This window comes from Papio anubis, unplaced genomic scaffold (assembly GCF_008728515.1).
Source record: "Papio anubis isolate 15944 unplaced genomic scaffold, Panubis1.0 scaffold544, whole genome shotgun sequence".
In the NCBI taxonomy this organism is placed as follows: Eukaryota; Metazoa; Chordata; class Mammalia; order Primates; family Cercopithecidae; genus Papio; species Papio anubis.
In genome coordinates this window covers 6361-29350 of record NW_022165655.1, presented here as the reverse complement: position 1 = coordinate 29350, position 22990 = coordinate 6361, and the positions used below count along the sequence as shown (strand labels likewise).

The 22990-nt window shown below is 47.2% G+C and overlaps 2 protein-coding genes and 1 long non-coding RNA gene across 5 annotated transcripts; 1 reads left to right on the top strand and 2 right to left on the bottom strand.

Moving 5' to 3' along the window:
* Nucleotides 1–145: 145 nt before the first annotated feature.
* LOC101021606 (cytochrome c oxidase subunit 7A1, mitochondrial) lies at nucleotides 146–2230 on the bottom strand. Of its 2 annotated transcripts, XM_009194226.3 has the most exons (5): nucleotides 1619–2230; nucleotides 1108–1185; nucleotides 875–961; nucleotides 683–767; nucleotides 146–260 (listed from the first exon to the last, which is right to left on the bottom strand). In XM_009194226.3, the coding sequence occupies exons 1-5, from the start codon at nucleotides 1631–1633 to the stop codon at nucleotides 208–210; spliced, it is 318 nt and encodes a 105-aa protein (XP_009192490.1). In that variant the 5' UTR covers nucleotides 1634–2230; the 3' UTR covers nucleotides 146–207. The 2 variants fall into 2 exon arrangements, with proteins under 2 accessions (XP_009192490.1, XP_003915439.1); XM_003915390.4 differs by lacking the exon at nucleotides 1108–1185.
* Nucleotides 2231–4706: 2476 nt separating this feature from the next.
* LOC108583274 lies at nucleotides 4707–13506 on the top strand. Of its 2 annotated transcripts, XR_004181698.1 has the most exons (4): nucleotides 4707–4930; nucleotides 5252–5370; nucleotides 11991–12130; nucleotides 13356–13506. It is a non-coding gene; the product is annotated as an uncharacterized LOC108583274 (long non-coding RNA). The 2 variants fall into 2 exon arrangements; XR_001897712.3 differs by having other exon boundaries at nucleotides 4707–5370.
* Nucleotides 13507–20925: 7419 nt separating this feature from the next.
* LOC116273315 (zinc finger protein 565-like) lies at nucleotides 20926–22429 on the bottom strand (the record flags this gene model as incomplete). The annotated part of the gene is made up of 1 exon (XM_031662307.1): nucleotides 20926–22429. A coding segment is annotated over one exon (1323 nt), but the record flags the coding sequence as incomplete, so codon positions are not given.
* Between the last annotated feature and the right edge of the window lie 561 nt (nucleotides 22430–22990).

Below are 22990 nucleotides of genomic sequence, written 5' to 3'. Positions count from 1 at the left end.
CAGAGGCAGCGACATCCTAGGGGTAGCCCTGGTCCAGCGTGAGGCACTGAGGGCTGGGAGTAGTGCGCAGTCCACAAAGCAGAGATCGCTGGCTGGTGGGAGTATGGGCTTGGCGGGAAGGGGTGGACACACACATACACACACACACAGAGGCCAGCGTTTATTGACACTTGTTCAAGTCCCTCAGGCCCCCCAGGCTTCCTGGTCTTAATTCCTGGGGAAGGAGGCCCAGCCAAGGCAGTACAGGCTGTAGACAGAGCCTAGAAAGGGGAACCGCGGGAGACAGAATGAGACCTAATCCCCTCCCTGGACATCCCGGGCTTTTAAGGCCTTCTTCAGACTCCGGAGTTCCCAGCCTGGACCCCAGCTCTAGTTTGGGCTCCAGCTCCCTTCCCAGATTGGACTCCTATTGTAAAGGCCCCTGGCGTTGATCTAGATCAGGCTGGGAGCTTCCTCCCCAACTCCTCCCTGGGCCTCAGTCCCACTACTAGCCCAGCCCCCATCCTGGGACACGAGCCCAAGCCCTATTACTCCCTTCCCTCCAGCTCAGTACTCCACCCCCTTCCTAAACGCCAACCCCCAACCCAGATCCTGGTCAGTCCTGGCCAGAAACCAGCCGCCTCCTACCCTGGGTCCAGCCCCGCCTCCCCGGCAGCTCGGCCGGGTTGTGCCCTGCGCTCACCTCCCAGACTCAGAGCCATTGTCACTCGGTATAGGATGTTGTCAACGAAGCCGCCCTTCAGGTACAACGGGATGTCATTGTCCTCCTGGATGTGGGGGTGTCTGATGAGAAGGGTGCCGGCTGCTCCCTTGAGGGCGCCCCGCCTGCCCCCTGCTCGGCGCGTCGGATCCCCCCACCCCCAGCCCCGCCCACCTGGAAGAGCTTCTGTTTCTCGGGCACTCGGTTCTGGAGGCGGTTCCGGGCGGTGGAGCTGAAGGAGCGGATCAGTGCCGGGGAGACCTGCGGGGTGGGAGGTGGGCGGGTATTGGAGGCACCTGGAGGGGTGTCCTGAAGGGGAACCGCTCTCTGAGACCTGGACATGGGGACAGCCCCATCCCTAGCGACCGTCCCAAAGGCGAGGAGGGTGATAACTTGGATTTTATTACCTGCGAACTGCCAGCCTGGGTGGGGAGGGGACTCGCCCTAGAGTCTGACCTGGAGGTGACCGGGCTGCCTAGAGGGTCCTGGAAGGGAGAGGACCCAGAAGGACTTTGTTCTGTGGGGTCTAAGTCCTGAGCTTTTTGTCGGGGGAGGGTTTCCTGGATTAAAGGGAGGAAACCAGGTCCCGGGAACGTGGGGACCGGAATGGAGGTCCCGGGAGCGTCCAGGCTGCCTGAGAAGCCCTGGGTGAGGCCAGGATGTTACGTTTCCGTTTCCGGTGTTAAGGGTTCCCGAGATGTTAAGTTCAAACCCGGGGCTTTGGGCTAGAGTGGGGGTCCCCAGTTGTCTCTGAAGAGTGGATTGTGGGGGAGGGGACCCAGGTTGTTTAGCGGGGAGTCCCAGGCCCTGAGGGGGGCTCACGTTCCAAGGCCCCAGATGCGGGGGTACTTGGAGAGTCGCGTATTAGGGCGGGGTTTTCTGGGTGGGGGGCCCCGGCCCAGCCCGTGGGGGCCTCACCCGCAGGGCCTGCATTCTGCCTCGTCCTCTTCCGCCGGAGTCACCTCCCCTCTCCGCCCAAGGACACGCATGGCCCTCTCCTGTCCAGGAACTCCAGACCCCGCCCGCTGCGCGCAGCGTGACAGCTGGGGACGCGGCGGGGCTGGGGCTGGGGTGGGGGGAGTCCCGCTACTCGATTCGTCCACCGAGGAGGAAGCGGTCCAGACCCTCACCCCGGGCCGCAACGCGCACCCCTTTCGGTCTCGGAATTTCTGTTGGGACAGGAGCGGAAAGCGGTACCAGGGAATCCGTTTTTGCAGATTTTTGGAGATTTCCGGGGGAGCAAGTGCAACTCCTCCCTGGATCTCTCCCTGCCCGCTGGTATGTGAGAGTGAGGAGGGAAAGGCATAAGGCCGAGTTCCAACTCCCTGTTCTGTCTACACAGCCAGAGATTGCACCTCCGAGCCTGTTTCCGTATCTGTAATGTGAGGGCTAAGGCAGGATCTTTCTCGGAGATTTGTTGAGACGTTAAATGACCTTGTTTTTAGGAAACATAAGCTGAAGTCCTTGGGGGTGAAACGGTATTCTATGTTACCCTAAGAAACACATCATATGTATTTATAGCTCTCTAATTCTGGCAGGCAGCGGGGTGCGGCACAGTTGTCCTAATGGTTTTAGCAACCAGGAAAGATCCTGGCCTAGTCTAAAAGGTTTTCTTTTTTCTTCTTTTTTTTTTTTTCTTTTCAGACTGGGTTTTGCTCTGTTGCACAGGCTGGAGTGCAGTGGTGTGATCATAGCTCACTGCAGCCTCGACCTCCTGGGTTCAGCGATCCTCCTGCCTCAGCCTCCTGAGTGGTTGGGACTTACAGGTGCATACCACCATGCCCAACTAATTTTTGTGTTTTTTGTAGAGGCTGGGTTTCACCATGTTGTCCAGGCTGGTCTCGAACTCCTGAGCATGAGAAATCCGCTAGCCTCGACCTCTCAAAGTGCTGGGATTACAGGTGTGAGCCACCGCACCCAGCCAATAGACAATGTTTGTTTGTTTTTGAGGCAGCATCTTACAGTGTTGCCCAGGGTGGTCTCCAACTCCTCCAAGTAATGTTCCCACCTCTATCTCCCAAAGTGGTGGAATTAGATGTGTGAGCCACTACACCCAGCTTCTAAAAGGTTTTTAACAATCTGTCTTATTTATTTATTTATTTTAGACAGTCTTGCTCTGTTGCACACCTTGGAGTACAGTGGTACAACCTTGGCTCACTGAAACCTTCTGCCTCCCAGGTTTGGGCAATTTTTGTACCTCAGCCTCCAAAGTAGCTGGGATTACAGGCACCCGCCACCACACCCGGCTAATTTCTGTATTTTTTAGTAGAGACAGGGTTACACCATGTTGGCCAGGCTGGTCTCAAACTCCCGACCTCAGGTGATCTGCCCGCCTTGGCCTTCGAAAGTGCTGGGATTACAGGCCCAAACCACCACTTCCAGCCACAGTCTCTTTTAAAGAGGGGTTTTATAACTATTAAATTCCTTTAACACTTTCAAACTATGCTTGTAAAATTAATGTTAGGTTTTTCCATTTAAGAGCCACACATAGGGCCAGGCGTGGTGGCTCACGCCTGTAATCCTAGCACTTTGGGAGACCAAGGTAGGTGGATCACTTGAGGCTGGGAGTTCAAGACCAGCCTGGTCAACATGACAAAACCCTGTCTCTACTAAAAATACTAAAATTAGCCAGGTGTAGTCCCGGGTGCCTGTAATCCCAGCTACTTGGGAGGCTGAGGCACAAAAATCGTTTGAAAACAAGAGGCAGAGACTGCAGTGAGCCAAGATTGCACCACTATATTCCAGCTTGGGTGACAGAGTGAGATTCTGTCTCAGAAAAAAAAAAAAAAAAAAAAAAAAGCCAAAGTAGGCTGACTTACCAGATGAACAGATGACTCTTCAATTCTTAAATAACTTTTATGAATCAAAAATTCATAAACTGTACATAAACAGATTTCAAGTAAGTCTTAGTCACCAACTGAATTCCACATTTTACAATGGAATTACAAGATTGACCTGTCGTTTGAATAGGCCAGTTTGCCTTAAATATTACAGATTCTTAAAATACCAAGTATCCACAGATTCTCTAACACAAAGTTAATACCACGGGGGCCGGGCGCAGTGGCTCACGCCTGTAATCCCAACACTTTGGGAGGCCAAAGCGGGTGGATCACCTGAGTTCAGGTGTTCAAGACCAGCCTGGCCAACACGGCAAAACCCTGTCTCTATTAAAAATACAAAAATTAGCCAAGCGGGTGCCTGTAATCCCCGATACTTGGGAGGCTGAAGCACGAAAATCACTTGAACCTGGGAGGTGGAGGTTGCACTGAGTGGAGATTACGCCATTGCACTCCAGCCTGGGCAACAGAGCGAGACTCCATCTCAAACAAAAAGAAAAAACAAAGTTAGGCCTGGCGCGTTGGCTTGTGCCTGTAATCCCAGCACTTTAGGAGGCCAAGTCGGGCGGATCACGAGGTCAGGAGATGGAGACCATCCTGGCTAACACAGTGAAACCCTGTCTCTACTAAAAATACAAAAAATTATCCGGGCATGGTGGCGGGCGCCTATAGTCCCAGCTACTCGGGTGGCTGAGGCAGGAGAATGGCGTGAACCTGGAAGGTGGAGGTTGCAGTGAGCTGAGACCGTGCCGTTGCACTCCAACCTGGGTGACAGCAAGACTCGGTCTCAAAAAAAAACAAAAAAAAAAACAAAGTTAATACCATGGTTTTGACTGTCTTAATTTTCTTTTTCTTTTTCTTTTCTCTTTTTTTTTTTTTTTTTTTGAGACAGTCTTGCTCTTTCACCAGGCTGGAGTGCAGTGGCACGATCTCAGCTCACTACAATCTCCACCTCCTGGGTTCAAGTGATTCCCCTGCCTCAGCCTCCTGAGTGGCTGGGACTACAGGTGCATGACACCATGCCTGGCTAGTTTTTTGTATTTTAGTAGAGACGAGGTTTCACCATGTTGGCCAGGATGGTCTCAAACTCCTGACCTCAGGTGATCCATCTGCCCCGGCCTCCCAAAGTGCTGGGATTACAGGCGTGAGCCACTGTGCTCGGCCTCTTTTTCTTTTCTTTTCTTTATTTTATTTATTTATTTATTTATTTATTTATTTATTTGCCTGTTGGTTCAGTGACACAAGGACCTAAAAATGTTCAGGTGGAAGTCTCATCTCCCAGTTCTTGGATCCATTGTGTGCCCAGTGGAAGCATTCTTCTCCATGCGGACCAAAATCTCTAAACTAGCAGAGCTCAAAGCTATTGAGGAGAGAAGCGATTCTTCAAGTTATTGTGCGTAACAGAGAGAGGAACCATTTCTACTCACTTTCTCCCTGACTCCCAGTCCCATAAATTCTCACTATGGGGAAACGTGATAGAGAGGTCTCTCATGCAAAGCACAGGCCATGTCCTGTAAGACAATCCCATTTTTGCAGGGTATTGTTTCCCAGTTGGTACTTTAATGGAGTCATTGCTGACTCATTCTACCGTTCAGTTAGGCCGGTTGCTTCTGGGTGATGGGGAAGATAGTAAGATTCTATAAGATTCCATAGGCAGGAGCCCATTGCTGCACTTCCTTCACTTTCAAATGATTTTTTTTTTTTTTTTAATAAGGTCTTGGTCTGTCACTCAGGCTGGGGTGCAGTGGCACCATCATAGCTCACTGAAACCTTGATCTCCTCGGCCAAAGTGATCCTCTCAACTCAGCTTCTTAAGTAACTGGGACACTACAGGTGCGTACCATTATGCTCACTTAATTTTTTTGGTATTCTTAGTAGAGACAGGGTCTCACTATGTTGCCCAAACTGGTCTCAAACTCATGGTCTCAAGTGATGCTCCCACCTCAGCCTCCCAAAGTGCTGGGATTACAGGTGTGAGCCACCGCACCCAGCCTCAGATGGATTTCTTGTTCTGAGGCAATGCTGTGTGGAATGCCATGATGGTGGATGAGCATGCTTTGAGTCTGCAGATGGTGGTGACAACAAACACATTAAAGGCAGGGAAGGAAGTTCATGTTCCGGATATCTGTCTATTCCAGTGAGGACAAATCTTTGCCCTCTTCATGACGGAAGAGGTCCAAGGTAATCAACTCGCCACCAGGTAGCAGGCTGATCCCCAGGGAATGGTGCCATATTGGGGCTCAGTGTTGGTCTCTGGTGTTGGCAGATTAGGCACTCAGCAGTAACAGTAGCCAGGACAGCCATGGCAAGGGAAAGCTGATGTTGCTGAACCCATGCATAGCATCCATCTTTGCCACTATGACCACTTTGTTCATGGACTCATTGAGCAAGCATTAGGGTGGCTGGGAAAAGAGCCTGACTCTCATGTACACAAGTGTCATCTTGTCTGCCTGATCATTAAGAATTTTTGGGCCAGGCACAGTGGCTCACGCCTGTAATCCCAGCACTTTGGGAGACCGAGGCGGGTGAATCATGAGGTCAGGAGATGGAGACCATCCTGGCTAACACGGTGAAACCCCGTCTCTACTGAAAATACAGAAAATTAGCCGGGCGTGGTGGCAGGTGCCTGTAGTCCCAGCTACTTGGGAGACTGAGGCAGGAGAATGGCGTGAACCTGGGAGGCGGAGCTTGCAGTGAGCCGAGATTGTACCACCGCACTCCAGCCTGGGCGACAGAGCGAGACTCTGTCTCAAAAAAACAAAAATTTTTGGCTGGGTGCGGTGGCTCACGCCTGTAATCCTAGCACTTTGGGAGGCTGAGGCGGGTGGATTGCCTGAGGTCAGGAGTTTGAGACCAGCCTGGCCAACATGATGAAACCCTGTCTCTACTAAAAATACAAAAATTAGCCACGTGTGGTGGCAGGCGCCTGTAGTCCTAGCTACTTGGGAGATTGAGTTGGGAGAATCACTTCAACCTGGGAGGCAGAGGTTGCAGTGAGCCAAGATTGTGCCATTGTACTCCAACCTGGGCAACAGAGGAAGATTCCATCTCAAAAAAAAGGAATTTTCATTGCAGTGGCTGCCTTTGGGTGGGCACCCCTATAGGACACAAATATCTTCACAGTCTGTGCAGAGTCTGAGAGGCCCATCCATATACTTCTCCAAGCTTCCTTGTCATTAATCTTTCAGTCTTCTTCCTTCCACATACTTGACCATCCACCCAAACCATTAGCAACTGCCCATAAATTAGTATGGATCTATACTTCCGGCCACTTCTCCCTGCAGGCATACTGGACAACTAAATGTGCAGCATGAAATTCTTTTTTTTTGAGAAGAGTCTCGCTCTGTTGCTCAGGCAGAGTTCAGTGGCACAATCTCAGCTCACTGCAACCTCCACCTCCCGGGTTGAAGCGATTCTCCCGCCTCAGCCTCCGAGGTAGCTGGGACTACAGGTGTGCACCACCACACCCAACCTGCATGAAGTTCTGACCACTGCCCTTCAGGTTCATCCCTAAGGGAGGTTGTAATGCTGCCATTGTCCACTTTTGAGTGGTACCAGCATGATGTACAGACTAGCTGTAAGCTGGGCTCAAGTTTCTTTTCTTTTTTTTTTTTTTTTTTGAAATGGAGTCTCGCTTTGTTGCCAGGCTGGAGTTCAGTGGCACAATCTCTGCTCACTGCAACCTCTGCCTCCTGGGTTCAAGTGATTCTCCTGTCTCAGGCCTCTTGAGTAACTGGGATTACAGGCGCCTGCCACCACGCCTGGCTAATTTTTTTTGTATTTTTAGTAGAGACAGGGTTTCATCATGTTGGCCAGATTGGTCTCGAACTCCTGACCTCAGGTGATCCACCCGCCTCAGCCTCCCGTAGTGCAGGGATTACAGGCGTGAGCCACTGTGCCCGGCCTGTTTTTTTGTTTTTGTTTTTGTTTTTGAAACAGTTTCACTCTGTTTCCCAGGCTGGAGTGCAGTGGTGCGGCCGTGGCTCACTGCAACCTCCACCTCCCAGGTTCAAGCAATTCTCCTACCTCAGCCTCCCGAGCAGCTGGGATTACAGGCATGTGCCACCATGCCTGGCTAATTTTTGTATTATTAATAAAGATGGGGTTTCACTATGTTGGCCAGGCTGATCTCAAACTCCTGGCCTCCAGTGATCCACCCACCTCGGCCTTCCAAAGTGCTGGGAATTACAGGGGTGAGGACACCGCACCTGGCCGTGTTTTTTAATACAACAAAAGTTACTTGACAGAGGGTCATGCATTTCTACTTCACCAAAGTCCCCACCAACCCCTACTGTCTTCCATCTATTTCACTTATTCCTATTTCTTGCCTGGTCTGTAGGCATTTGAGTTTGCCACTCATGGATAGGGTCTGGCGTGGCAACTGCCTGGAACTTCAGCACTGCTCCCTACCATCCCTCCAATCCCAATTCCTGGGAGGGAATCCCAGGTCTCATTCCACCCACTTTTCCTCCTCCTCCCCAGCACCTTCCCCGGGTCCTGCCCACCATCATCTTCTCGCTTCTGGCTCACTGCATCCGCCTCTTCTCTGTTCTCCGTGTATACAGCTGTAATCATTATCTAGTTAATTGCTTCAACTCAAGAGAGTAATAAAATTTCTCTTATCTCAACACAAAGTCTGGTTACAGCCTGGACAAAGTTCCTGGATTAAACTCCAAGGGGCCAGGAGGTCTGGAACAATATGTCCATGTCAAAAGCAATGAAGCAGCTGGCACAGCGGCTCACGCCTGTAATCCCAGCCTGAGCGACAGAGCGAGTCCCTGTCTCTAAACCAAACAACAAAAACTGCTGCTGCCATAGCACAGGTCTCATTTAGGAATGGTTTTGTCAACTTGCGGGACAAATGAGCTCAAACTCAGTATAAAGGGCCAGCTGGGGGATGTCATCTCTGCTCCTCTGTATCGGTTTACATGAAGACTTAGCTTCATACATGGTTTAAAGGGGACAGAATCGCTGGGCGTGGTGGCTCACGCCTGTAATCCCAGCACTTTGGGAAGCTGAGGCAGACAGATCACTTGAGGTCAGGAGTTCAAACCCAGCCTGGCCAACATGGTGAAATCCCATCTCTACTAAAAATACAAAAATATTAGCCGGGTGTGGTGGTAGATGCCTATAATCCTAGCTACTCAGGAGGCTGAGGCAGGAGAATCGCTTGAACCTGGGAGGCAGTGGTTGCAGTGAGCTGAGATCGAGCCAAATAAATAAATAAATAAATAAATACACAGATTTTACATACCAACAGATCTCAATATAGAGATCTTATTTCGATCTTGAGCTAAACAAATATTTTTAAATTTATGCCTTTTTTTTTTTTTCAAGACAAAGTTTCACTCCAGCCTGGGTGACAGAGTGAAACTGTGTCTCAAGAGAAAAAAAAAAAAAAGTCCTTATATTTTAGAAACATAAATACACATTCAATTTTTGTTGTTGTTGGAATGCTATAACATATAATGTTTATTATTTATTTTTTTGAGACGGAGTCTTGCTCTGTCATCAAGGCTGGAGTGCAGTGGCACGATCTCGGCTCACTGCAACCTCCGCCTCCCAGGTTCAAGAGATTCTCCTGCCTCAGCCTCCCAAGTAGCTGAGATTACAGGCGCCTGCAACCACGCCCGGCTAATTTTTGTATTTTTAGTAGAGATGGGGTTTTGCCACCGTGACCAGGCTGGTCTCGAACTCCTGAATTCAGGTGATCCGCCAGCCTCAGCCTCCCAAAGTGCTGGGATTACAGGCGTGAGCCACAGTGCCCGGCTACACAGTTCAAAACAATACGTATTTATTATCTCAGTTTCCGTGGGTGGAGAATGGGTGGATGGTTCACACAGCGGTTGGGAAGCCCGCAGGAGTTGCGGGTTGTGATTGGGAACCAGGCCTGCCCTTGGGCGGCCTTCGGGGTCCAGAACTTGGCTTCAGTGCCGCTCTGCTGCCGTCTTGTGGCGGGTACAGAAACAACCGCCGTTTCCACCTGGACCTTCCCATACTCTAACCATTCTTGATGTTTTAGAACTTGCTTTTCAAAATTTTTAGCTTTTATTCTCCCAGTTGCTGAATAGATGATAAAGTCACATGGTTTAAAATTCATGAGGATAAACAGGGTATTCCTCTCCCTGGGGACTCTAGGTTTCTTTCCGGGGAAACTATTCTATGTTGTTTCTTTTTCTTTCTTTCTTTCTTTCTTTTTTTTTTTGTGAGACAGAGTCCCACTCTGTTGCCCAGGCTGGAGTGCAGTGGCGCGATCTCGACTCACTGCAACCTCCGCCTCCCGGGTTCAAGCGATTCTCCTGCCTCAGCCTCCTGAGCAGCTGGGATTACAGGTGTGTACCACAATGCCCGGCTAATTTTTTTTTTTTTTTTTTTTTTTTTTTGTATTTTTAGTAGAGAAGGAAGTTTTACCATGTTGGTCAGGCTGGTCTTGAACCCCTGACCTCAGGTTTTCTGCCTGCCTTGGCCTCCCAAAGTGCTGGGATTACAGGCGTGGGCCGTCGCGCACTGCCACTTATTTGTTTCTTTTGTATCCGTCTGGAAAAAGTTCATGTACATACAAAAGCAAACAACACACATATACACGACCAACAACAACAAGAACACCCCCCAAAACATGCCCAGCCTTTCCCAGTAATAAAAGGATAATTTGTTCCTGGCCAGGTGAGGTGGCTCACACCTGTAATCCCAGCACTTTGGGAGGCTGAGGCAGGAGGGCCACTGAAGGCCAGGAATTGGAGACCAGCTTAGGGAATATAGTGAGATCCCTTTTCAACAAAAATAAAAATAAAAAAATTAGCTGAGTGTGGTGGCCCATGCCTGTGCTCCCAGCTACTGGGAAAGGCTGAGGTGGGAGAATCACTTAAGCCTGAGAGGCGGGGGTTGCAGTGAGCCTGGATTGTACCACTGCACTCCACCCTGCATAGTAAAGTGAGACCCTGTCTCAAAAATAAAAAATAAAAAAAAAGGTTATGATCCCACCAGCATCTAAGCTACATGAATGCATGGAGTTTTTCAGTATTGTTCCCTGGTGATCTCCAGTGTCTGGAACAGTGCCTGGCACACAGTAGGTGCTCAGGAAATATATTTCAGTTCGTAATCATGGGAAATGTCAAACACACAAAAACACAGCAAGTAGAATAATGAACTCCCCGTTCCTATCACCGAGCCTCAGCAAACTTGCCTCATCTACACCTCACCCACCTTTTCCCCTCAATGGATTTTTAAATCAAAGCCAAGGCATCATCATATCCTTTCATCCATGAATACTTCAAATTGTATCTCTAAGAGACAACTCCATATCACACCTAAGCAGTTAACAAGAATTCCTTAATACAACTAAATATCCAGTCAGAGTTCAATATCCATTTTTTTCCATTGGGTCATATATATTTTTTGTTTGTTCAAAACATATTATTTGTTCAAATCAGAATCAATAAATACTGTTCCAGGCATAGTGGCACATGACTATAGTCCCAGCCACTCAGGAGGCTGAGGCAGGAGGATTTTTTTTTTGTTTTTTTGAGACAGGGTTTTGCTCTGTTCCCCAGGCTGGAGTTCAGTGGTGCGATCATAGCTCACTGCAGCCTTGATGTCCAGGCTCAAGGGATCTTCCCAGCCCAGCCTCCCTAGTAACTTGGACTACAGGTGCGCATCACCATGCCTAGCTAATTTTTTTATTTTTACTTTTGTAGATATGGGGATCTCACTATGTTGCCCAGGCTGGTCTTAAACTCCCAGGCTCAAGTGATCCTCCTGTCTCAGCCTCCTAAAGTGCTGAGATTACAGGTGTGAGCCACTGTGCCTGGTCAAATATGACTTCTTCTTCTTCTACTTTTTTTTTTTTTTAGACAGTCTCACTCCATTACCCAGGCTGGAACACAGTGTTTCAATCTTGGCTCACTGCAACCTCTGCCTCCTGGGTCAAACAATTCTTGTGCTTCAGCATCCTGAGTAGCTGGAATTTTACAGGTGTGTGTCACCATTCTCGGCTAATTTTTGTATTTTTAGTAGAGACAGGGTTTCACCATGTCGGCTGGCTGGTCTCGAACTCCTGACCTCAGGTGATCTGCCTGGCTCAGCCTCCTAAAGTGCTGGGATTACTGGTGTGAGCCACCGCATGTGCCCAAATGTGACTTCTTGAAGCTCTCCCTTACCTCAAAGAACAGAGCCTGGCTCTTCCATTCTGGGAGTAAGCACAGGTCTATCGTTGCCTTCAGTTGCCTTCAAGACCACTGCGGTCCTGTTCCAGTCACTTTAGGGGATTGCGTCTTTGGCCACCTCTAAGAGTCCTTGAACAGTCTCAGCTCGCTGCTTAGGTTGAATGATCAAAGCAGAAAGTCCTGGCTTCACTGAACCAAAAATGTCCCTTCCAGAATTGGAAGCTGTTCTGGTGTTTTCTGCACAAAAGTGTAAACATAGATTCAAGTTCCAGTGCTTTCTGCATCCAACAGAATTCCACACAAGGCCCTGACTCTGACCTCGATGGAGTGCATGAAGACAGGAAGATAAACCCAGCCTGCTGCAAACACAGGTTACCATCAGCATGAAAAAGTTACACCCCATGAAGTGGCCATTCTCTTCTCAAGACGTGGTGAGTCTAGGCCCTTCTTGCAGAAGCACAGCTGCACATACACACACACACACACACACACATATATATATATATATTTTTTTTTTTTTGAGACGTTCTTGGTCTATTGCCCAGGCTGAAATGCAGTGGTGCAATCTCAGCCTTCTGGTTTCAAGCAGTCCTCCCACCTCAGCCTCCTGAGTTGCTGGGACTACAGGTGCATATCAGCACGTCTGGCTAATTTTTGTATTTTTTGTAGAGATGAGGTTTTACTGTGTTGCCCACGCTGGTCTTGAACTCCTGGGCTCAAGCTATTTGCCTACCTCAGCCTCCCAAAGTGCTGGGATTACAGACATAAGCTATCATGCCTGGCCAAATTCCTTATCTTTCTCTCTTTTGTTTTTTTTTTTTTTGAGACAGGGTCTCACTCTTGCCCAGGTTGGAGTGCAAGAGACAGGATCATAGCTTACAGCAGCTTTAAACTCCTGGGCTCAAGTGATCCTCCTTCCTCAGCCTCCTGAGTACTGCTGGGACTACAGGTGTGCCACTACACCTGGCCAATTTTTAAATTTTTTGGAGATAGTGTCTTGCTATGTTGCCCAGGTTGGTCTCAACTCCTGGCCTCAAGTGATCCTTCCACTGGCCCCTCCCAAAATGCTGGGATTATAGGAATGAGACACCACACCTGGCCTCCTTATTATTCTTTTTCCTTTTTTTTTTTTTTTTTTTTAAGATAGAGTCTCGCTCTGTCATCCAGGCTGGAGTGCAGTGCTGCGATCTTGGCTCACTGCATCTTCCGCTTCCCAGGTTCAAGCGATTCTCTTGCCTTAGCCTCCCGAGAAGGTGGGATTACAGGTGCACGCCACCACCCCTGGCTAATTCTGCATTTTTAGTAGAGACAGGGTTTTACCATGTTGGCCAGGCTGGTCTTGAACTCCTGACCTTGGGTAATCTGCCCATCTTGGCATCCCAAAGTGCTGGGATTACAGGTGTGAGTCACCGCACCCGGTCCCTTCTCTCTTAAAGTAGAAAAAAAAAAAAAAAAGCCAGTCACCAGAGACATAAATGGCAATGCATGCATCAGGCATGGTGCTAGGAACTTTATACACATGTAATCCTTTCAAAAAATAGCTCTTTTAAGTAAAAAAAAAAATGACCCCTCCCCATATTAAATGAACAAATGATATGAACATACAAGTAATTTATTCAATTAACAAATATTTATTGAGCACCTACTATGTTTCAGGCACTGTGCTAAAATCAATTCCGATGGTCAACAAATATGCGAACAAATGGTAACTTTATCATTATTGAAGGAATGCAAATGTAAACAAAAGTGACTTTTCCATTTTTCACCTGTTCAATGGTCTATGTTCAAAATAAATGATTCTCCAGGATTGGATGAGCATGGCTTTGGGATCTCTTCTACAGTAGGTAGATACACAGGTGCATAATCTTCCTGAAGGCACTTGAGCAATGTCTATAGAATGGCTTAAAATATATACACATTGGCCGGGCGCGGTGGCTCAAGCCTGTAATCCCAGCACTTTGGGAGGCCGAGACGGGTGGATCACGAGGTCAGGAGATCGAGACCATCCTGGCAAACACGGTGAAACCCCGTCTCTACTAAAAAATACAAAAAACTAGCCGGGCGATGTGGCGGACGCCTGTAGTCCCAGCTACTCGGGAGGCTGAGGCAGGAGAATGGCGTGAACCCGGCAGGCGGAGCTTGCAGTGAGCTGAGATCCGGCCACTGCACTCCAGCCTGGGCGACAGAGCGAGACTCCGTCTCAAAAAAAAAAAAAAAAAAAATATATATATATATATATATATATATATATATACACACACACACATATATACACACATCTTAAACATGGCCAACCAGGAGCAGGAAGCACTCCTAACAACCTGATTGTGGTTTCCAAATACCATTTGGGAAAGTACCAAAATTCCAAAAGGAAAGAAGAGGGCTCCTTGGAAAATGGCGACTTAATGGTGAGAGACAGGAAATGAACAAGATGAGCTTGGAGCTTGGAACATCTCGTGGTGGCAGACAACAGGCAAATGATCAAAGATGACTGGGTCATAGCAAAAGGACACAGGAGCCAGCTGGAAGAGACTCTTCCACACCCAACATGGAGGCATTTGAGCATCACTGAGGGTGCAACTTAAATGAACTGAAACACATTAAACATCACACACACAAACACACACCCCTGCATCTAAATTCATCAGCTACCATGGCAGAATGCTGGGGAAACCGATTCATTATTATTATTATTTCTGAGACAGAGTTTCTCTCTTGTCACCTGGGCTGGAGTGCAGTGGCGCAATCTCGGCTCACTGCAACCTCCACCTCTTGGGTTCAGGCAATTCTCCTGCTTCAGCCTCCCGAGTAGCTAGGATTTCAGGCATGCGCCACCCTGCCCGGCTAATTTTTGCATTTTTAGTGACCTCAAGTGATCTGCCTGCTTTGGCCTCTCAAAGTGCTGAGATTACAGGCATGAACCACCCTGCCTGGCCTCAATTCATTATTATGAAAACCAAGAAAGAGAAAGAAGCATTTATCCTGCGTTTCTTTTCTTTTCCCTTTTTTTTTTTTTTTTTTTTTTGGAGGAGTCTTGCTCTGTCACCCAGGCTGGAGTGCAGTGATGCGATCTTGGCTCACTGCAACCTCTGCCTCCCAGGTTCAAGCAATTCTCCTGACTCAGCCTCCTGAGTAGCTGGGACTACAGGCACACACCACCAAGCCTGGCTAAGTTTTTGTATTTTAACTGAGATGGCCGTGTTGCCTAGGCTGGTCTGGAACTCCTGAGCTCAGGCAATCCGCCCACTTTGGCCTCCCGAAGTGCTAGGATTATAGGCGTGAGCCAAAACGCCCGGCCTGCTGTGTTTCTTTACTGTATCATTGGGTACTAAATAGTAGCTGAAGGAAAGTGTTTCTTTTTTTCTTTCTTTCTTTTTTTTTTTTTGAGACGGAGTTTCACTCTTGTTGCCCAGGCTAGAGTGCAATGGCACGATCTCAGCTCACTGCAACCTCTGCCTCCCAGGTTCAAGTGATTCTCCTGCCTCAGCCTCCCAAGTAGCTGGGATTATAGGCGTGCGCCACCATACCCAGCTAATTTTGTATTTTTAGTAGAGAGGGGGTTTCACCATGTTGGTCAGGTTGGTCTCAAACTCCTGACCTCAAGTGATCCACCTGCCTCGGCCTCCCAAAGTGCTGGAATCACAGGTGTGAGCCACTGCACCAGGCCAGAAGTTTTTTCTTCATAAGAATATTCTAGCTAATAAGGAAAGAATGAATAATAAGATATCACCATTTTGCAACCTCTAATGAACAGATTTATCAATTAAACATCAATGGTTGCCAACATCACAAAAACAGCAACACCTAAATATTATGGCTCCTAATATTAACCACTTATAAATAATCTTAACAAAAAAAGAACCTCAATCTGACCAGTCCTCTAAATCTCAACTACCAATTTACAGGAAATACTAGGAATAGAAGAGCATGTTAAACTACACCATGCAGATGCAGCCAGCAAAAACCAGACTTGGAGAAGCTCTACGAGGCAAATTACCTAGTTTCTTCAAAAAACAAGAAGTTGCAAAAAAACCCAGTAAGGGAGAATAGATTGAGTATAATAGATTCAGAAATAAGAGACATATCAACTGCAATTTGAGAACATCATTTGGATCCTGGTAATTTTTTCTAAAACTGACATTTATGAAACAAAAATTTGAACACTATCATACATGTAATGGCATTAAGGTGGTAACATCATTTTTTTTTCTTTTGAGATGCAGTTTCGCTCTTGTTGCCCAGGCTGGAGTGCAATGGTGCAATCTCAGCTCACTGCAACCTCCGCCTCCTGTGTTCAAGGGATTCTCCTGTCTTGGCCTCCCGGGTAGCTCGGATTACAGGCACCCACCACCACGGCTGGCTAATTTTTGTATTTTAGTAGAGTTGGGGTTTCACATTGGTCGGGCTGGTCTCGAGCTCCTGACCTCAGGTGATGTGCCCACCTCGGCTTCCCAAAGTGCTGGGATTACAGGCATGAGCTACTGCGCCAGGCCTATTTTTTTTTTTTTTTTAAGGAGTGAAAATATTTTCTAATGTTGTCATGTGTTTTAGAGAAATGTATGAAATGTTTATGGATGAAATCATACATCTGGTATTAACTTCAAAAATAACACAAAGATGAGAGAAGTGGATATACAGACAAAGCAAGCCTGGCCATGAGCTGATAATTCTTGAAGCTGGTGATGAGGCTGCTGGGGTTCATTATAAGATTCCGTGTATTTTTGTACATGTTCAGATTTTTTTATGACAGAAAGTTTTAAAAAGTTACTTTTTTTTTTTTTTTTTGAGACGGAATCTCGCTCTGTCACTAGCTAATTTTTTGTATTTTTGGAAGAGATGAGGTTTCACCAGGTTGGCCAGGACAGTCTTTATCTCTTGACCTTGTGATCCCCACCCCCTGCCGCCCCCGCCTCAGCCTCCCAAAGTGCTGGGATTACAGGTGTGACCCACTGCGCCTGGCCAAAAATTTACATTTTTATCTAGCATTTCCACTTCTAGGAGTTTACCTTAAAGATATGTTACACATGTACAAAATATGTGCAAGGGAAATATTATGGGATTGTTTGAAAGAACAAAAAATAATGGAAAGTCTGGGCATAGTGGCTCATGCCTGTAATCCCAGCACTTTTGAGAGGCCAAGGTGGGTGGATCACTTGAGGTCAGGAGTTTGAGACCAGTCTGGCCAACATAGTGAAACCTTGTCACTACTAAAAATACAAAAATGAGCCAGGCGTGGTAGCAGGTGCCTGTAATTCCAGCTACTCAGGAGGCTGAGGCAGCAGAATTTCTTGAACCCAGGAGGCAGAGGTTGCAGTGAGCCAAGGTCATGCCACTGCACTCCAACGTGGGCAACAAAGCGAAACTCTGTCTCAAAAAAAAAAAAAAAAAATGGCCGTATGAGGTGGCTCACGCCTGTAATCCTAGCACTTTGGGAGGCCAAGGCTGGCAGATTACCTGAGGTCAGGAGTTGGAGATCAGCCTGGCCAACATGGTCAAACCCCGTCTCTACTAAAAACACAAAAATTAGCCGGGCGTGGTGGCTCGCACCTGCAGTCTCAGCTACTTGGGAGGCTGAGGCAGGACCATCGCTTGAACCTGGGAGGTGGAGGTTGCAGTAAGCTGAGATCACGCCACTGCACTCCAACCTGGGTCACAGAGTGAGACTCCGTCTCAAAAAAAAAATTGATAATGTTAAATAAATTATGAAACACACAGATGATGGAATCCTAAGGAGTTGTTAAAAAAAAATGAGGCAGCCATATATGTACCAATATGGTCTAATCTTCAACACGTATGCATAAGCAAAAATAGCAATGTGTTGAAATTTGCTATCACTTGTGTAAAATATCTGTATAAAGAGTACATTATGCTTATGCAAATATTAATAATAATTATTATTCAGATGGAGTCTCCACTCCGTCACCCAGGCTGGAGTGCAGTGGCAGGATATCGGTTCACTGCAGCCTCTGCCTTCTGGGTTCAAGTGATTCTCATGCCTCAGCCTACCAAGTAGCTAGAACTACAGACATGAGCCACCACACCTGGCTAATTTTTGTATTTTTTAGTTAAGACAAGGCTTCACCATGTTGGCCAGGCTGGTCTCGAACTCCTGACCTCAAGTGATCTGCTTTCCTCAGCCTCCCAAAGTGCTGGGATTACATGTTTATGCAAATTAAAAATCAGAAACTATATACAAGAACTCGGTGTTAGTGATTGTTCCATAAAAGGTAATGGGGTGGGAAAGGCATAGCGCTACTGTGTGAAGATTCACTTATGTCTGCATACCATATTGTAACTTTAGGCCAGGAAGTGGCTCACGCCTTAAACCCAGCCCTTTGGGAGGCCGAGGTGGGCAGATCACTTGAGGTCAAGGAGTTTGAGACCAGTGTGGGCAACATGGTGAAACCCTGGCTCTACTAAAAATACAAAAATTAGCTGGGCGTGATGGTGGGCGCCTGTGATCCCAGCTACTTGGGAGACTGAGGCAGAAGAATTGCTTGAATCTGGGAGGCAGAGGTTGCAGTGAGCTGAGATTGAACCACTGTACTCCAGCATGGGTGAGACTCGGTCTCAAAAAACAAACAAAGCAAAAAAACCCAACAACAACAAATTGTAACTTTAACAATTTTATCCTGTGACTGTGCTTTAACTATTCAGAGTGACAATTTTTTTTTTTTTTTGAGACAGGGTCTCACTCTGTCGCCCAGATTGGAGTACAGTGGCGTGATCTCAGTTCACTGCAACCTCCACTTCCCAGGCTCAAGCAATTCTCCTGCCTTAGCCTCCCGAGTAGCTGGGATTAAAGGCGTGCGCCACCATGCCTAATTTTTGTATTTTTAGTAGAAGGGATTTCACCATGTTGGCCAAGCTGGTTCGAACTCCTGACCTCAAATGATCCACCCGCCTCGGCCTCCCAAAGTGCTGGGATTACAGGCGTGAGCCACCATGCCTGACCTTAGAGTGACAATTTTTCATGTCATAGCTTTGAGCCCCTCCAAAAGAACATTTTAATCATTAAACAACTTAAGGGAAAATGACATACAGAACATTGCTTTCTAACCTTTTGTAGGCCACAGCACATACAGACAATTGGTAAGACAGCTGGTATCAAAGTGCAGCTGGCCCCTGCCCCAGACATTGGCTGGCTACCCCAAGAGCTAAGGGGATCAGTTTCTTGAGATTCCAGACTCATTGGCAAACCCTGATCCGGATTTCACTTTGGATCGAGGCTCCATTCCCCATCATTGTGATGTCATGGGGACAAAGTATCAACAGTCTGAAATCATCATGAATTCAGGACGTAAAGTTTCAGACATTTCATTTAAAATTAGCTGCTGCTGCCTTTTTTTTTTTTTTTTTTTTCTTTTTAGACTCATTCTTGCTCTGTCGCCCAGGCTGGAGTGCTGTGGCATGATCTCGGCTTACTGCAACTTTCACCTCCTAGGTTCAAGCGATTCTCCTGCCTCAGCCTCCCGAGTAGCTGGGACTATGGCCGTGCACCATCACGCCTAATTTTTTTGGGAGGTGGAGGGATGTAGTTTCTCTCTTGTTGCCCAGGCTAGAGTGCAATGGTGTAGTCTCGGCTCACTGCAACCTCCATATCCTGAGTTCAAGCAATTCTCCTGTCTCAGCCTCCCAAGCAGCTGGGATTACAGGTGCATACCACCACTCTCGGCTAATTTTTGTACTTTTAGTACAGATGGAGTCTCAAGCCTCTCATGCTTTAGCCTCAAGGACTACGGGCACACGCCACCACACCTGGCTAGCTTTTGTATTTTTTAGTAGAGAGGTTTTGCCATGTTGGTCAAACTGGTCTTGAACTCCTGACCTCAGGTGATCCACCTGCCTCGGCCTCCCAAAGTGCTGGGATTACAGGCATGCACCACTGCACCTGGCTAATTTGTGTATTTTTAGTAGAGACGGGGTTTCACCATGTTGGCCAGGCTGGTCTCAAACTCCTGACCTCAAGTGATCCGCCTGCCTCAGCCTCCCAAAGTGCTGAGATTACAGGTGTGAGCCACCTTACCAGGCCACTCTTCTGTTAATTTCTAATCTTCTGAATTTCTAACCTTTTGATTGAAGGCCTCATAATAATTATGCTTTCCCACTATTTTTCAGAATAAATGATCATAACAACTGGTCATGAAGACTTTTGGATATGTGATACATTCATAAGCCTCTCCCCTCATACAAACTCCTTATCAGTGATACTGATAATAAAATTAATGACAATAGCTAATATTTACTGAGCACGTGTGTGTGCCAGGTATTACTTCTAAGGCTTTACATAAAATAATCTAATTTAGTCCTCATAAAAATTCTATTAGTTAGGCATAATAATCACCACTTAAAAATAAGTAAACTGGGTCAGGCGCGGTGGCTCACACCTGTAATCCCAGCACTTTGGGAGGCCAAGGTGGGCAGATCATGAGGTCAGGAGATCAAGACCATCCTGGCCAACATGGTGAAACCCCATCTCTACTAAAAATACAAAAATTAGCTGGGCGTGGCAGCGCGTGCCTGTAATCCCAGCTACTTAGGAGGCCGAGGCAGAAGAATCGCTTGAACCCAGGAGGCAGAGGTTGCAGCGAGCTGAGATCGCAACACTGCACTCCAACCTGGTGACAGAGCTAGACTTTGTCTCAAAAAAAAAAAAAAAAGTAAACTGAGGGACAAAGAGATTGCATAACTTGCCCAATTATGCTATGTAGTCCATAATCAGGGGAAGTGAGCACTGCTAAGTAAGGTATATGCCATAATGAAAGGCACAGTCACAGAATCTTTTTTTTTTTTTTTGAGACAGAGTTTTGCCCTGGTCACCCAGGCTGGAATGCAATGGTGTGATCTCGGCTTGTTGCAACCTCTGCCTCCTGGGTTCAAATGATTTTCCTGCCTCAGCCTCCTGAGTAGCTGGGATTACAGGCACCTGCCACCATGCCTGGCTAATTTTTGTATTTTTAGTAGATACGGGGTTTCACCACATTGGCCAGGCTGGTATCAAACTCCTGACCTCAAATGATCTGCCAGCCTCGACCTCCCAAAGCGCTGGGATTACAGGTGTGAGCCACCGCGCCTGGCCACAGAATCTTTTAATAGGGTCATTTTGTGTTAGAAATTCTCAGAAACTTAACATATTTTGAATGGCAAGAAGCAGCTTTTCTGTATTCCTTTTTTTTTTTTTTTTTTTTTTTTAGCACAGATTATCTGATGCTTAGGAAACACTGAGTGAGGCAAAAAGAATTCCCACATTTATTGAATTTTCTTTGGGTGTGAGTTTTCTGATGTTCTATCATGGAAGTGACAGGTGTTTTCTGACATTAATTACACTACATTAAAAATTACCTAGTACTGAGCCAGATGTGAACTCCACATAAAGGCTTCTCTTTATCACTCACACTCGAGGCTTTCTAACTAGTATGAATTCTGTAGTGTTCAATGAGTTGGGAGCCAAGAATAAATGCCTGCCCGCACTCTCTACATTCGTAAGGTTTGATACCAGGATGCATTCTCTGATGTTCGGTAAGTTGTGAACTACGAATAAAGGCCATTCCACACTCCCTGCATTCATAGGGTTTCTCGCAAGTGTGGATTCGCTGATGATGAGTCAGTTGTGAAACACGAATAAAGGCCTTCCCGCATTCCTTACATTCGTAGGGTTTGTCGCCTGTATGAATTCTTTGATGTTGAATGAGGTATGAGCTACGACTGAATGCCTTCCCGCAGTCCTTACATTCATAGGGTCTGTCGCCAGTATGGACTCTCTGATGTCGTGTGAGCTGGGCGTGCTGTCTAAAGGCCTTCCCACATTCTTTACACTCATAGGGTTTCTCCCCAGAATGAATTCTTTGATGTCGGGTAACTTCTGAGCTGTGAATAAAGCCCTTTCCGCATTCCTTACACTCGTAGGGTTTCTCACCAGTGTGGATGCGCTGGTGGACGGTCAGCTGGGAATGCTGTCTAAAGGCTTTCCCGCATTCTTTACACTCATAGGGTCTGGCGCCCGTGTGGATTCTCCGATGCACAGTGAGTTGGGAGCCACGAATGAAAGCCTTGCCACAGTCTTTACATACGTAGGGTTTCTCGCCTGTGTGAGTTCTTTGATGCAGAATCAGCTGGGAATGCTGCCTAAAGCTCTTCCCACATTCTTTGCATTCATAAGGTTTGACACCAGTATGAAGTCTCTGATGCAGAATAAGTTCTGACGTACGACCGAAGGCCTTCCCACAGTCCTTACAGTCATAAGGTTTCTCACCTGTGTGAATTCTCTGATGCTGAACAAGGTGTGAGGCACGGCTGAAGGCCTTCCCACATTCCTTACACCCGAAGGGTTTTTCACCAGTGTGAGTTTTCTGATGTTGAATAAGGTGTGAGCCGCGGCTAAATGCTTTCCCGCATTCCCGACATTCCATCAGTTTCTCACCAGTCTCCCTGCTCCCAGTGTGAGACCTGTGATGCTGGAACGCGGGCATATGTCCATAGGCGACGTTCACTTGCTTAAAATAGCACTCTTCATTGACTTGTCTCTCAAACTGGCCTTCGCATTCCCAGTCAGCTCTAAAATCGGAGCCCTCCAGGTCACAGCATGTAAGGCTTTCCATTATCTCCCAGTTGAATGCCCCGATTTCAAAAATATCTTTTTGTAGAAATTTCTCACACCTGGACTCCAAGTCTGAAAAATAAGAAAAAGATAAATACAAGCTGTGCTCCTTTTCTATGAGAAATAAAAAACTCTATAGAGGCCGGGTGCAGTGGCTCACATCTGTATTCCCAGCACTTTGGGAGGCTGAGGCAGGTGGATCACAAGGTCGGGAGTTCACCTGGCCAAGACGGTGAAACCCCATCTCTATTAAAAATACAAAAATTAGCCAGACATGGTGGTGGGCGCCTGTAATCCCAGCTACTGGGGAGGCTAAGGCAGGAGAATCGCTTGAACCCGGGAGGCAGAGGTTGCAGTGAGCCAAGATCATGCCACTGCACTCCAACCTGGGTGACAGAGCAAGACTCCGTCTTAGAAAATAATAATAATAATAATAATAATAATAATAACCATAGAAAGTGAATGGCTTATATACGTCTCAAATATTATACAATTTCAAAAAAGTACATGAAAGCACACTATATGAAGAGCTCATACAGTGCCAGAAGGGAGCAAGAAGACAGATTAAACCAGGGGTTCTCAATTTCTTTTCTGTTTTGAGACAGAGTCTTGCTCTGTCTCCCAGGCTGGAGTGCATTGGTACAATCTTGGCTTACTGCAACCTCCGCCTCTTGGGTTCAAGTGATTCTCCTGC